General features: G+C 46.4%; 1 protein-coding gene across 8 annotated transcripts in view; it reads right to left on the reverse strand.

Annotated features, from left to right (window-relative positions):
- MEGF11 (multiple EGF like domains 11) overlaps window positions 1-16,391 on the reverse strand; it is a 254,262-nt gene that overhangs the window by 84,974 nt on the left and 152,897 nt on the right. For all 8 annotated transcript variants that reach the window (XM_064722279.1, XM_064722285.1, XM_064722280.1 and 5 more), the window contains 2 exons: window positions 6,941-7,187; window positions 4,903-5,023 (listed from right to left, as the gene is read on the reverse strand). In XM_064722279.1, coding sequence (XP_064578349.1) covers window positions 4,903-5,023; window positions 6,941-7,187 — 368 coding nt within the window. The remainder of the gene's footprint in view (window positions 1-4,902; window positions 5,024-6,940; window positions 7,188-16,391) is intronic.

Genomic DNA, 16,391 nt, shown 5'->3' on the forward strand with positions numbered 1-16,391 from the left:
GGAAGGGATTGTTGGAAGGTTTGGGAAGGAAGGGATTGTTGGAAGGTTTGGGAAGGAAGGGATTGTTGGAAGGTTTGGGAAGGAAGGGATTGTTGGGAAGGTTTGGGAAGGAAGGGATTGTTGGGAGGTTTGGGAAGGAAGGGATTGTTGGGAGGTTTGGGAAGGAAGGGATTGTTGGGAAGGTTTGGGAAGGAAGGGATTGTTGGGAGGTTTGGGAAGGAAGGGATTGTTGGAGTTTGGAAGGAAGGGATTGTTGGAGGTTGGAAGGAAGGATTGTGGAGTTGGAAGAAGGATTTTGAAGTTTGGAGAGATTGTTGGAGGTTTGGGAAGGAAGGGATTGTTGGGAGGTTTGGGAAGGAAGGGATTGTTGGGAGGTTTGGGAAGGAAGGGATTGTTGGGAAGGCTGCACTGGGAGGGTGCAGCTGTGCTGGTTTTGATGGTGTGTGATGATCCCTCCTGCTCAGCCAGTCCCATTCATCCAACCCAACTGGAGGCTGGAGATTCCTCTATTGCCCTTCACACCCTTCACTCTGCTCCCTCTACTCTCTCCAGCCACATCCATCTCTCAAAGCAGCACAGAATGGATCTGCCAGAGCTTTGGGAAAGCCACAGGAATTTTGCAGTGGAATATCTAGCTAATCCCTAAACAGTGACAGGATGCAGCATCCAGCATCCTCCCAGCTCCTTATCCCCAACCCTGGAGCCACATCTCAGTCCCTGGCCTGCCTCAACTCCACATCCCATTTTATCTCCCAGTCCTCTGCTTTCCTGCCTCTTTATTCCAGTCTATTCCAAATCCATCCTTTCAATCCTCTCCTCCACCCAGACCCAAATTCTCATCTCTGAGATGTTTCCTCCTTTCCCTCCCTGCCTGCCCAGCCCTGGGAGTGCAGCAAAGCCAGCCTGTCCCTGCTGTGCCCCTGGCACTGCTCACAAGCAAAGCAGCTCCCAGGTAATCCCTGCTCCAGCTGCTCAGCCCCAGGGCAGGGAATGCTCACCCTTGTGTGGGGCCATGTCTTTGGAAAATTTACCTGCCAGTCTCAGGTGGATTCCCCCCAGGTATCCCATAATGTCTCTGCCAAGTATCAAGGCCTTACAAGGATTTCCCCAGACTTTCTTAGAAGTTGTATGAATGTTTTTCTCCCTGTGAGCAAATATAAAGCCTGAGGCTGGCATCCAACTGAGGAACTTCAGCCAAAACAAGTCTGGCTGTGCTGGGATCTGAAGTTGTGGTCCTATAATGGAAAATGTTTGGCATCTGCAGCAAGTGGTGCTGCTGCCAGTGCCACCACAGTGCCCAGTGTGAGACAGAAACAGTGTCTGGCCACAGGATTATTTGGGTTTAATTTCTCTGTTTCCCTAAGCAAGCCCTGGGGCCTCTGGGTTTTGAACAAAGCACGTTATCAGACACAACTTATTCAAAATATAAACCAGGAATATAATGGCTGCTTTCACTCCCTGGGGCTTGGGAAGTTTAGCTGTATCAACAGCGCCAAAGTGAAGAGGCTGCTCTTCAATGTCACCATAAAACAGATACTTTGAGCCTTTCCCAACCAGGGCTATGTGGCTCCTTGGCTGTAAAACAGACAGGTTGGCCTCAGTTCAAGAACTTTCAGATTACAGAGTTAAAAACTGGTGTCTCTGGACTTGAGTAATACACAACACTATATATCTGAAAACCTAAGTGTCCATTTATCTTGATAATAAATACTTTCTCCCTTCATGTCTCAAAAGGAACAGGATTTCTATCAACAAATGATGAGAAAGCAATACTCTGGGATGCATCCCCCTGGAGCCAGGAGAATCTTTAGCTGTACTTTCTGCATTAATATGTACTAAGGGAATTCAAAACATCCCTCTCTAGAGGATCAAATGTCAGACCAACATTTCCTGCTGCTTATACATCTAATCAGCAAAGTTCACCCCATCAGCACCTTTTTTAAGGCCCTGATCTCATCAGCTTCTGCTTTTGACATTGTTTCCTGTATTTTGTAGGACAGAAAAGATTTTTTTCCTTCTCCATTTTCTCAGACACCCCCACATTTAAAATCCACAACAGAAAGAAAAATAGACAAAAATACAAATGACGCTTCACAATGGCCAGAATCAATAGGAGAGAAGTGATGAGCAGAATGTGCTGTATTACCACAGCCCCACCAGGCCTTGGGAAGGGGGTCTGGGGCCAAACAGGGGGAGCTGCCAGTGACAAATGTTCTGTCACATCAGGAAATATTGCTGCTTTCCTGAGCACAGAGATCTAGTCCTTCAAAAGGGCTTCTGAGAAGCGTTGTAAGTGCTAAATTAACTTCTCTCCCCACTTCCTGAGAGCGCTTGGAGAATTTAATATTGCAAATGAGAAAGATGTATAGAATTAAACCTGTAAATTGTTAATGAGGCCCTAAAGCAGCCACCCACTAAACTCCACAGCCACAAAGGCACAGAAGTGGAACAAGCCCAGCATTGTGGGATGCTGGAAGCCACGTTCTGTTGACTGTTCAACAATAGAGGCTGTTGGCCACCATCCTGCTGGTGAGGAACCCATGGGGCTGTAAAGTCCCACAGGACACCATCCAAGGAACTCCTGCTGCTGGGAGATTCAGCACTGGTGGGAGGAAAGAAATTACAAGTCATAAAAGAACCAGGCTTTGAAGCAGGAAGAACCTCAGAACCCCAGAACTTCTTCCTTTTTAAGTCAATGCCTTCCCTTCCCCATCCCACCAAACCCCAAGGGAGCTGAGCTCCTGTTAATAAGCCAACCCAGGAAAGGATAAAAGTTGCAGCTCATCCAGCAGCAATAAAGTCCAAGTGGATTTGCACTTGTATAAATCTAGGGAGAATTCTCTCCTTCCAAAATGATGGTATATTCAATATATATGTGCAGTCTCAAGCCTCAAAATCAGCAAGTAAAATTCCTGGTGTCACAGAAACCCGTGGTGTGAAATAAAATGAATGCTGTCTAGCAATCCCATCTCGCCTGCTCCTTTACAGCCCCCTCATGTCTCACTTCCCAAACCCTTCCAACCACCAAGAGTTAAAAATATAGCATGAAAACACACTTGTTATCCCTCTCTGTACACTGAATTACCAGCTTTTCATTAAAACCCTGGAGAGACCCTTTATACTTAAAATCTCAACATTTACAAGCTGAGTGCTTTTACTTATAATTTCAGTTTCATTCTGCAGAATACTTGATCTTTCTCTTCCATTTCCAGTTATGCTTGTTTCAAACATCAATTGTTAACTCTAGGGTTCCTCCAGGGACAGAGCAGCCAACAACACAGTTTTCAGAAAAGTCTCTCTGGCCTCCTAAAAATGCATAAAAGAACTCCAGGCTGTAGGAATTGGGCAGGACTGGGCCAGAATACAACCACAGCTGCTGTGCAGTGCTCTGGTTCTTCTTAGGGTCTGTGCTGAATCCTAAAAGACATCTAAAATTTCCTGTTCTATTCTGCTATTCCTATTTGTTTAGTGATGTTTTAATTTTGAAAAGGAGGAGAAAGCTCCTGATAAAATACAAATAAGGGACAATACAGCAAAACACCTTAGATCCTGAGAAATCTTGGCATGCAGGAGAAGAGATGAAAAAAGTAATGTTTTTATGTGAATCACTTTATTGACCATTTCTTAGGGGGGTAGTGCCAGAATGGACTGATAGGCCCTCAGAAATATGGGAATTGTTTTCCAAATGCTCCAGCACTCAAGGAAAGAGCTTTTTCTTTGCCACCACTGGTTGCCAGGTGAGGGCAAGGGGCCATGTTCATACTTCTGACAAGTTTTGCCTTTGTCATTTGAAATGGAATAACCTCATCACCACCCTTGCCACGATGGGTGGTGTTAGAGAGATTCCAGCTCTCTAGTTAGGGATATTTTCCACCAAAAATTAAGGACAGCAACGTTCTCCTACAGAACATTGCTGCTGATGTACAGCAGCATCTCATAGCTGGTGCTTTTGAACTCAAAGCAGTTGATGTATAAATGGAAAGGAACATAAATCTCTCTCAGCTTTTGTATATTTGAACAGGTAGAGGGTCCCCATCAGAATTCATAGTTGTGTGATGATCTGCAGGGCCTTCCATGTAAAAATAAAAAATTCAGAGTACTTGCATGCTTTAAAATCCAGCAACTTTGCCAAGAGACTAATTGTCAGATACAGGAAAAATGCCAGGAAGTTTAGTACAGCTAAATGGGATGAAGGCCTGTGAGACTTGGCATGCCCCAAGAGAGTTCATTATTACATTATTGATAAAGTTGAGGACTTTGAAAATGCTTGGCATTGCTTTCCTGACACAGAGGATTAAAGGTCAGGGCAGCTGTCTCTGCAGTGCAAGCCCTGACACAAGCAAATCTCTGGCAATCAATGGCAGTGGTGCCTGGGCAAGGACAGGACCCTGAACTGTGCCCTGGGCTCTGCTCCTGCCTGAGCCTCGGATCCCCCTGGCCTCCCCTTTGTGCCTCTGACAGTGCTGAGCTGGCCTTTGAGCTTTCTGTCCCGTGTGAGGGCACTGTCTAAGGCTGCCAGGAATATTCCAAGGAACTGGAACTCACAGACAGCTCTCTTGTCTTGTGGCACGCTGTTGTTTTTAAACTCTGTGATGGCACCTACCAGTCAGAGAATCTCAGAACCACCAAGGCTGGAAAAGCCTCCCAAGATGATCGAGTCCCACCATTCCCCCTGCACTGCCAAGCCCACCACTAACCCTGTCCCCAGGTGCCACACCCACATGTTTCTGGACACTTCCAGGGAAGGTGGCAGGTCCCAAAGCAGTGGCCTGTCTGGGCAGGTGCTGTGCACAGCCAGCACATGTGGTTCCAGTTTGGGAACTGTCAGAGCCCGGCTGGCACACATCAGCTGAGCCAGGAACAATGCACACACAGCTCCAGGGGAGGAGCAGCAGTACCCACCGTCCATCCAGCAGGACAGGAGCACTCCCCAGTGATGTGGTGACAAACGCCCCCGTTCTGGCAGGGGCAGCGCAGCTCGCACTGCGCGCCGTGGCTGCCGGGGGGACAGCGCTCCTCGCAGCTTTGGGGAGAGAACAGAGAACAGAGCTCAGAGAGCTTACAGGGAACAGCAAATGAGCAAAACACAAACACAGGTCATCATGGGAGTGCTCATGCAAATGATGAACCCTCAGTAAGGCTCAGCTGGCACTGCCAATTAGCTGAGATTCCTTTTGTTTCTGCTGGGGTTGTTTATGTGCCATGGATCCAGCCCTGTAAGGCTGATGCATGTGTGTAACCTTTCTGCATGCACCAAATCCCACCCATCTCCACAGGACAACCCATAACCATTAAAACAGCCCAGGAAAATATGAGTTGCACGATGAAGCCTTCAATGTGAATTATATGACATGGCAATAAAAGAAGCTGCAAACAGAATAAAAGGATGGGATTAAAATGCTTGAAATTCCTCCAGTCACTACTGAATGTTAACATTTGCAGTGTATAATGGACTGGCAAGGACTCAACATCATTTAAAGGCTATTTAAGTTCATTGAGTCTCTCTCAGTACTCGTGGGGGGCAAAGTGGGGGTAATCCCTGCAAAACCCAGGGTCTCCTACATCTGCACATCGGAGCTTCCAGCATCGAGGTTCTGAAACCACAGGATGTTGTCCCCCAGCTGACTGTCCTCTGATGAGGATGTTCCTACAACACCAGGGGCTGGCCCTGCTGGGAACTGACCCCTGATGTCAAGGGGAGCACTCCCAAGAGTAAGTGGAGTCCTTAGTAGTGAGTGCTTCCACGACTGAGGTCACAAGTCTAGGAGAAATCAGGTACTAAATAAAATATTCACAAGGTCTATCACTTATTTATGAGGGTTAACTCTGCCCTTATTTTTTACCTTCCCCTTCATGCAGGTCAACAAACAGTAATAGACTGCAAAAGTATTAACTCACCTACAATAGATCTCCCACCACATTCAGTGACTAAATTCTCTTTTCCCCTTAAATAATTCTGAAAAACATAATTACTTCTGAAGCTACTGAAAGATCTCTAATGAGAACTGATGTTACACTGTGGGCAATTTTAAATAAGAAACTATTGCTTGCTGTCCTAAAATTAATATGCAGATTTTGTGAATCCTACTGGTAAACTTTCCGTGTGGTGGATGGGGATTTAGCTACATGATTCTCGTTAAAGTTAATAGGAGTCACACCGCTAAATCCCTGCTCTCTGCGCTTAAAATTTACCCCCTAGATACTAAGCTGATATAGTTAACAGCAATGCTTTCTCTGTTAGATTGAAAGTCAAATAAATTGGAGATGGAAAAGTCCCATTTGATGCTGCACTGGACTGCTAATGAGGAGAGAGTCCAACTGCTTATCAAAACACTGTAATTTGGATTGTATTCACATTCTGAAATTAGGAACAGGTAGAGTTGTTGCACAAGTTGGAACATATAAATTATTTTTAAGCTCATTTTAGCACTATATTTTATTTTAATAGCATGGAATCATAGAACTCCAGGATGGTTTGGGTTGGAAGAGATATTGAAGCCAGATCCAACTCCCTGCCATGGGCAGGACAACTTCCATTATCCCAGCATGCTCCAAGCCCCATCCAACCTGGCCCTGGACACTTCCAGGGCAGCCACAGCTTCTCTGGGCACCTGTGCCAGGGCCTGCCCAGCCTCACAGGGAACAATTCATTTCCAATATCCCATTTATCCCTGTTTAAAGCTATCACCCTTTGTTCTATCACTACACACCCTTGTCCTAAGTCCCTCTCCAGGTCTCTTTGAAGGCTGCCTTCAGGGACACAGGTATAACCAGCAGCAAGAACAGAGGTTCCCTTTACCCATTCTCTCTGAAGTCCCTTTCTATGATTTCTCCAAAGGCCAGTGTATAACAGGGTGTAAACTCAGCCAACTACTCCTCTCGTTAAACGCGTCCAACCCAACCCAGTCCAAGGCAGTCGCGGCGCTCCTGCCGCACTTACAACACTCCGGTGTACCCGGGCGCGCAGTGGCACTCTCCGGTCTGGTGGTCGCAGGTGGCGCCGTGGTGGCACTGGCACTGGAAGAGGCAGCCCTTGCCGTAGGTGCCCGGCTCGCAGAGCTCCTCGCAGCGCCAGCCGCGGAAGCCGTCGGCGCACACGCAGGCGCCCGTGATGGGGTTGCAGAGCGCTTCGTTCTGGCACTGGCAGCGGTTGCTGCAGTGGGGCCCCCAGTGCTCGCTGTCACAGCCTGCGAACGCACACCGAGTCACCCGCAGGGCACACGGGGCTGCCTCACCCCACAGCCCCGTGTGCACCTCGGCCAGAGCCTTCCAAAGGAACCCCCGCTCCCAAACTGCCCCCCCGACCCGGCTTTAACATCTGCCCGCCCTGTCCCAGCTTCAGCATCCTCCCCCAAACCCAGCTTCAGCATCCTCCCCCAGGCCCAGCTTCAGCATCCCCACCCAGACCCAGCTTCAGCATCCCCACCAGACCCAGCTTCAGCATCCCTACCAGACCCAGCTTCAGCATCCCCGCCCTGCTCCAGCTTCAGCATCCCCACCCTGCTCCAGCTTCAGCATCCCCACCAGACCCAGCTTCAGCATCTTCCTCCCAATCCCAGATTCAGCATCCCCACCCAGACCAAGCTTCAGCATCCCCACCAGACCCAGCTTCAGCATCCTCCTCCCAATCCCAGATTCAGCATCTTCCCCCCACCCAGACCCAGGTTCAGCATCTTCTCCCCCAGACCCAGCTTTAGGGTGCAAGGACACAATGGCACCACTGTTATACCTAAAGTTGAGGACTTGTTTAACACCTTATTGGATCAGGCCTGAAATCTTTTAATATCCTGTTTCTTAGTGCTCTTAGATTGCTGGAAGGAATGAATTTATAGTGGAATTGGATGCAGAGGGTCCCATCCTGCCTGCACTGCACTTAAGGGCAGGTGGTGCTGCCAAGCAAATGCTGTCGATTTAATAATGTCATCAAATATTGTTTCTTTGTTATGTTCCCATAAGATAACATACAAGATAATCTAAAGAAAGCTTTCTCCTTGGTGTTGTTCTCTGATTTATTTATTTTTTTATTTACTTTTGTTGTCTGGACTAAGTAGATGGGAGGAAATAAAATAACACTGGAGACGGGACATCCTGAGGCTGCCCAGGCTCAGGGATGAGGGTATGGAGTGAATCTATCAGGTAATTCCTGTGGTAATAACAGTAACACAGCAGGACCCCAAACCATCTGGCCACGGACATGCAGAGGAGGCACAGGGAGCACCCCCATGTGACAATCCTGCCTGATCCCTTCTCTTTGGAAGAGCATGTGGAGGATGGGAAAGGTTAGTCAGCCCTACAGGAACAGTTTCTCCTGATTTTCTCCTGAAACAGCACCTGTACAACCTCTTTGAGCTGCGTGCACTGAACAGAGCTCAAGCAGACACCTGAAGTCCACGTTTCCTCAGCAAATGTCTGCAGGAAAACAAGGATTTCTTCAGCAGCCCTACCCTCCACTTAGCAGCCTTTCACCACAGCTGTAGAAAGGATGAAGAAAATCCTCCTCCTATTCAGACCAGGCTACTGGGAAGGAAGGACACAGCTCCTGATGGCTGTCCAGGCACAGCTGGCTGTGCTCAGAGCTGGGTTCAATTTCAGACCAACCCTCCTGTGAGTGGTGTAAATCCCAGTGCCAGGCAGGAGAGGAGGGTGGAATCCCAGCAACAGGGCTGTCTTCACAAACTCTTTTATTTGCAAACATGGAAACTAATCCCAGGTGACACAGGCTGCTTCTCAGCCCTGGATCTGTTTCCAGGATTAGTGAGGTAAATGTAAAGCTCACTTAAGCCCGGTGCTTTTGTCCTAGAAATTACATAGCCCTCTCCTTCTACAGTACTTGGCTATAAACTCATACTGAAAAACTGTTTCTATCCAATATTTTTGGCAATATTTTTTATTTATTATCCCTCATTTTGAGAAGGAGAATATTCACTGGTCAGTGTGAGGATATGCAGCCGAAAAAGAAGACAGCACTTAGTTAATTTGCACTGCTGATTGCCAGTTTACAAATTCGTGTTTCTTGAGCAAGTGTTAAAAACAGAAATAAACCCCCAGAGGACAATTCCAAGGTCTCCAAAAGATCTGCAGGGTGTTGGGGGATGCAGGGCAGAGGTTGCATGTCCTGCAGGGAGCAGAGCACACCACGTCCCCCTGTGCACGATCCCACTCCTGCCTCATCCTGGATCCTTTATTGCTTTGCCTCACTTCCCCCCAGCTGTACACAGGGATGAGAGCTCCTCTCTAACACCACTGGGAGCCAAACAAACAAAATCTTACTCTTTATAAGACTTAAATTATTACTGAGAATCTGTGGGAAGAGATGATCTATCTTTATTTCACAGAGACACTTGCTAAGGCTGTGTGAGCCTTCTGGGGCAGGGAGCAAAGCTGCTGGAGCTGCTGGAGATCCCCAGCAATTTCCATTCCAGAAACACTGATTTGTTTTCTGCACAACTTGAGCATCAACACCTTTATGGATGCAGCTCTGCACCTCCATAAAGGACACAAACCTGAACCACACAAGCACAGCTGATGTTCCTCAGCACAGGAAAGTGGAGTTCAGGGATCAAACTGCACCCTGTGTGCTCTGGGGATTGATTCCTGCCTTCCCACACCTCACATCAGAGCCCCAGCTGCAGACTGTGGCTTCTTCTGAGCTGATACAGCTCCAGTTGCAATTAATTCCCCTAATATGAATAAATAACACTCATTACAAGATATTATTCTATCCTTGCTCTTTCATGTCTCAGGTGGGTGCTCCAAGCATCTGATTTGTCTGCTGGGTTTGTGTTTTTCACTTTGAAAGGAAGTGAAGGAAGAAGAAAACCATTTGTAGGAAGGGAAAACCATTTCCCATCATTAGTTCAAGCATCTTGTTTCAACTGTACAGTGCCTGCACCAAACACAGCTCCTTTTCTGTGAGTCCCTCCTGTTTGAACACTTATTTACAAGCAGTATTTGGCCACGTTTGCTTCTTCCCTGTAGCAAATTTTATCCCACAATCTCACCAAAGGGAATTGAGTGAAATTCGTTAGCAATATGTCAGTGTAAAATTTGGTAAATGAAATTTCATCCTCACCTGATTTTTTGCACTGCAGTAACCTCACATGAAAATAAGATCTTTGCTGCTCAAAGTTTATCAGTTGCTGTTGCTTTTTGTTCCCCTTTCCTCTAAGTCCCACATTGCAGTGACTCCAGTGACTGTGGAGTCATTTCATTGGAACATGGTGTGATATTTATATAATGATATAATGATAACTCTGAGATCTGCACTGTGGACACTTCTTCTTTAGCAAGGTAGATACAGGGATGATAAGCTGAAATCCAAGTACTTATTCATACAATTAGCTCCACTGAGCTCAGCAGGCTTGCTCAGGTGTGAGAGTAATTGAGTGTGTAACCGGCTACAGGACTGGGATCCAGTAGCTCTTGGTAGAGAATTATAAAACAGAAGAAACAAAAGACTTCAGCAACCAAAAGGAATTTTTTCTCTACATATGAGGGTAGCAAATCCTGGCTGGTGTGTGACAGTGACTCCAGGTTCTGGGACAGAGAGCAGAGCAGGTGCAGAGCCACGGGACCCTGCTGCACTTTGGGATCATCAGCAAAGTCTCCCGTGGACAAGGAGAGACCATTTTAAACCTCAGCCCCAGCCTAGCACAGTCTGATCCTGTTCTTGTTGATTGCCTCAGTGAGTTACTGTAATAGAGATAAATAATAACAGCAACAACGTGTGAACAGAGAGCTGATTAAAGCTCACACGAGCGCTCTGCTGTAAATGCAGATGCCATTAAAAATGTCAAAATGATACAGAGACTTTAACCAGACCATCAATAAGGAAGGCAACCTGAGAGAGGTGATGTCAGGGAGGTACAAATGGTCCCCTTAGCTGCATGTGGGGATGTCAATACCGTGAGGGATGAGGCTGAAGCAGCCCCTGTTCTCCCGGGAGATGCTACATTGAAGGGAGCTGCCATATTTCAGGTACGTGCCACATTCCCTGGCAAACGTGCTAACTTCCTCACTTTTTCACCTTTGGAAATGTGGCTGGAGATGAGCTGTCACCAGTAAAAATGAATGTGGCTCTGTGAGGGATGGAGCTGGGTGCCCAAGCACAATCCCACTGGTGTGCACAGGGGGCTGTGACAGGAGAGGGATTCTCTCCTCAGAGGAGACTGCTCAGAGCAGCACCCAGGGTTTTCCTCCTATTGCCACTCCCACACTGAAACCTCAATTCCTTCCTGAAGTGAGGGCTAATTCCTGCAGGCTCTGCAAATAGAATCATCAAATCCTAAAATCCTTAAGGTTGGAAAAGACCTCCAAGATCACCAAGTCCAACTTTCAACTGAACGCCCCCATGCCTACTAAATCACACCATGAAGGGCCACACCTGCTTGTTTCTGAGCCCTTCCAGGGATGGTGACTGCACCACTTCCCTGGGGAGCCTGTTCCAGGGATTAACCACTCCTGCAGTGCAGAAATGTCCCTGCTGTGGCTGTGCACGGCATCCTGTCCTGGCAAACACACAATGGGGACACAGGGGAGGTGCTGCTGAGCCCCCAAGGGCTGCTCATCCCTGCAGGGCTGAGCAGGGAATTGCTGAGCTCTGGGTCAGCAGGGACACCCAGCACCCGGTGCAGCAGCACAAGTCAGACACAATGAAGCAAACACAGGAGTTTGAAAAGGTAACAGATGAATAAAAGGACTCCCAAGGAAGGGGTGACATTTATGGAGTGACTTATCCCAATGAGAGAGAGTCAAAAGTGCAATTCCAGAGCTTTTCCATCACTGCACACACACCATTCACATGAAAACAGAATCTTCTATCACAGCAGCACCACTACCTGTGGTCTCAAGGTCTGAGTTTATTCTGCTCTCAGCATCAGCCTCCCTGTGGCTCTTTTATAGCCAGGGCCAGCTCTGTATTGCAGGTCTGCAAAGTCAGTGGGATGTTCACAAACATCCTGAAAAAGGCACAGCTGAAAAACCCAGTGTCTGATTTCCCAAGGACTCAGGACAATATTGGGCTGATGGGGAACTTCAATTAATCCACACTTTAAAGCAGCTTTTTACAAATTTGCTAAAGCACAGAACATGCTCATTTTCAATAATCAATATTCTGGAATATTTCCAAATTCAGTTTGTAATGTTTAAATGAGATACTAGCCCTTAAAAATGCAAACAGGAAATAAAATTAACTTATTAAATCTAGGAGGACATGGTTTAAGAGAGATTATTTTAGAATTTACTTTGAAATTAGAACTAGATTCTCCTCTTAATGTAACTGTACTGTTGTAAAATTATTCTCTGCATACAAATTGAGGTGAAATGTGGATTTAGCTCTGGGTGGGGTTTTTTTGTCTAATTCAGTTTTGGAATCAGATGGTTGACCAAGCTAATGCAAAGCAGGCAAAGAAACACCAAAAGCTAAAGCATGTACCTGAATATAATGAAGGACAATTTAAAATAATCAGTTAAGTTTTTATTCCCTGCACTTTATTCAGCAGGAGAATTACAGCCCTGTGTTGAGCTGGGTCTGCTCCCTGCACAAACATGACTCCTTTTGGGACAGTTCAACACCTTTGCAAACAGAAGCCAAGCAATAGGTTTGGAACAAGGTCCATGAAGAGGGAACTCCCCTACAATGACCCCTCCCAGCACTTTGTGCTGGCTCTGAGCAGAGCTGAGCCCCTCAAGTGACACCAACACAGTGCTGAAGGCATGAGCCAGGTCACTGACACATCACCTGCTGATCTGCTTGATTCCAACCCAAAAACCTCTGTCCCAAAAGACTGATCACCTTGGAATGTCTAACACATGTTAATAACACTCAAAATAACCCAGATTTTCAAAAATGTTCATCCAAATGCTCAGAGATCCAAATGCTTAGAGACTGACATTGTAATTCCATTATTTCACCAGCTGGGACACCTCCCACTGTCCCACCCCCAGGGGAGTGCTCAGCTGCCCCCAGTGAAAATTCACCTGTACTCAATCAAACTATAAAAACTGCAATTTGCAGCTCCTCAGTGCCCCCCCTGGATAACTCATTACCTGCCTTCCTCGAAGATTCCGACTGTATGAAAAGCAATCTGAAATTAAAGACTTCAGGGCCTCAGCAGGGCTCCTCTCTCAGTCTTTCCAGGAGCAGCCACGGGCCAGTGGCTGTTTCATCTCAGTGCAGTGAGTGCCCACAGGGAGGGGCCAGCCCTGTGCTCTCAGTCCATCACCCACGTGTCAGGGCTTGGCTCTGTCCCTGCTGATGAAGCACCTGAGCATCAGCCTGATGACACTCTTGAAGAGATTTGTCTTACTCTTCATTTGCTTTCATTTGGTTCCCCAAGGCAAGCAGGGAGCATCCCATGTAAATAAGACATTTGACTTATGGAGCTGGTGTCACAAAAATAAAATGTCAGATTAAAGGTTGGAAGGACAGCAGTAATTCAGTACTTGAGCCTATGAATTGATATTTTCTTTAATTATGTGAGCACAGGATACCCTGGCACTTGCTGACTTCTGAGCTTGTAGCTTTGCAGCCTTAAGGTTCCAATCCTGGATTCGTTTTATCTCCAAAGCCAGACTTTCAGTCCCAGCTCACACAATTATAATGAAGAGAATGCCAGTCTCAGTGTTTACCGCTCTAAGACTGCCCAGAGAATGTATTTTGCATATGTAAATATGCATTTGTGTACCCACCCAAAAGGAAAACCCCTGGGGTTAATCTGAGGCTGGCAGGACTGGCAATCAGTCTCATCCTCCCAGTTTATGGATCAGTCTTCATCAGGTAGAAATGGAAAGTTGGGGAGGAAACATCAGCTGATTTTTCCCAAAATGAATAAATTATTACTCACAGGAAGAAATCAACCTCATTTTGTGTTTAGGTTTATTTTTTTTTCCCTTTCTTAAGGACACGAGAACAGATTTTCATCCTTCAAGAAAGATTTTGCTGATTCTCCCTGAAGCTCCTGCTCGGAATCAGATACAGAACATGTGGCTGATTTGGGCCCTGATTTAATCTTGGATGATGATCTCATTAGTCACTGACTCTCTAACATGTGGTACCTAACTCAGGCTCAGCACTTTAGAGACCCTGCAGTTTATTTAGCATCCTCTGAGGAAACATTTGCTTTCCAAAGTAATTCTTGTTTAAAGAACATTCCTCTGGTATTCTGTAGAATGCTTACAGCAGTTACCTAGCTGAGGTTTGTCTTTTGGATAAATGAAAACAAAATCACTCCAAGTCAAAGAAAAGTTAAGTATTTGGATGTCAGCCTCATCAAATCCTGTAATGAACTCAATATATTTTGGAACCACTAAAAAGGAAGGAACAACTTCTACTCCTGACAGATATTGAAGTGTGGCGCTTACAGAATTTCTACTAAGAGTTATTTTGACAGACGCTTCAAAAGAAGTGAAAATTAGAACATTAAAAAAACCTGAGAATATTTCCTATTTCTTTTTGTAGAAATTACTGCTCTGTTTAATGAGCCTTTAACTCTACTGACACTCTGGATCTTACAAGGAGTTTAAAATCATGAAACGCTTCATAAGGGAGCGACAACATTCTATACAACACTGGCAGCTTGTCTTCTTATTATAATTTTTGTGGAGAAGATGCTGCATTCTTTAAAATGTTGGTTTTTTTTTTTTTAGTGTCATATTAATGGGAGGCAAAGTCTGTTCTTTAATTAGAATTTTACTGTGGTGAATTAAAAAATACATGGGCAGAGTATCAAGAGTCTAATAAAACTAAATGAAGATACTATCTTTCCTCTGTATGAAACCCAGCAGTCTTTGCTCTGGCAAAACTTCCATCAATACTTCATTATTATTGTCTAGGACAGGCTTGTAATAATAATATCTGCAAGTAACTTACTTCCAAATTCAGTCTTCCAACTGGGTAAAACATTCTCTCTCAACATCTGTAATGGACTTTAGATGTTTTCATTGACTGGGTAATGAAATTTTCTGGTAATGCCTCTGCACAGAAGTAAAATCAGTTTTGCCTGCAAGAAGGGGTAGAAATGCACTGGATATGCCTAAAACACTGCAGGACAGGGACAGGGAGGAGTTGCAGCCTTCAAGAAGTTTGTGTTGGAGGGGTTCAGGGGTGGAGAGGCCTCTGACCCTGGAGATTTGGAGCTGATGGCACAACAGCGGTGCCTGGTGTGAAAAAGCCACAAGCAATATCCACAAGGGCTCCTTCCTGCTCTAAATATCTAAATAAACGAGCAAGGCAGTTGTGGGAGCAGAAGCAAACCCTCCCTGGGTTCAGCAGTTCCAGCTGACTTGGATGCAGTTTGAGGCAGACCCAGCTGCAGGTGGCTGCCCAGGCTGGCTGCCCTTCAGCCACATCCTCCTCCAGGACAACTTCCTGCTCCACCTGGGAATCCAGCGTGTGGAAAACAACTGATCCAACCCCTGGGGTCGCCTTTCCAGCCTGTGTGACTGCAGGGGACCCAGCAGGACCAGCCCTGCCCAGCCAAGCTCTGGGGATGTGCTCAGCTCCTTGTTTTTCACAGAGCACAAAGCCAGCCTTGCTGAAGGTCACCCTGCTGATGTTTTGCCAGATAGGCAATATCTCTTTATTTGCACTTACAGCAGTGCTTAAAGGAGAAAAGCTTCTTGTCACTGCAACAAGGGGGAGAGGATGTTCCCTCTCCCTGTCCTTCCCATGCAGGGATGTGTCCCTTCTCCTGCAGCTGCTCAGCAGAGGGAGCAGAATTGAGACCTGGATTTGCTGAGCAGGATTGGCTGAGCACTGGGGAAAATCAAGGTATGGATATGGAAGAAATGCTGGATCCACCTCAGCAGCTGCAAATTGTACCATAAAGTTTCCCCTTCAGGGGGATGGATAAGCACATCCTTCATGCATAACATAACTCACAGCCCTGACTCATCAGTCATTTTTAAGATGGTCAATAAGCAATTTATTTTATTGTGTTGATATTGAAACACAAAGTAAACACTGTGGATTGTGGTATTTGCTTTTATTTCCAATAGTGTTGTTGGAGAGTAAAAAGAACCACTTGGTCTCTTTGCTACAATTCCCTCCTAATGACTAATCATAGAATCTGGGATGGTTTGGGTAGGAAGGGACCTTAAAGAACTCGTTCCACCCCCTGCCATGGCAGGGACACCTCCCCTGTCCCAGGCTGCTCCAGCCCTGCCAGCCTGGCCTTGGGCACTGCCAGGGATGCAGGGGCAGCCCCAGCTGCTCTGGGCACCTGTGCCAGGGCCTGCCCACCCTCACAGGGAACAATTCCTTCCTACCATCAAAGCAAAATCTCTCCTCTTTTAGTTTAAAACCCCTCCCCTTGTCCTATCACTGGGTCACCTGTGCCCTGCTCTTCAACTTAATATCAGCTTAAAGATGTTCTGCCCCAGCAACTGAATCT

The sequence above is a fragment of the Zonotrichia leucophrys genome, chromosome 10 (genome assembly GCF_028769735.1).
Source record: "Zonotrichia leucophrys gambelii isolate GWCS_2022_RI chromosome 10, RI_Zleu_2.0, whole genome shotgun sequence".
Lineage (NCBI taxonomy): Eukaryota > Metazoa > Chordata > Aves > Passeriformes > Passerellidae > Zonotrichia > Zonotrichia leucophrys.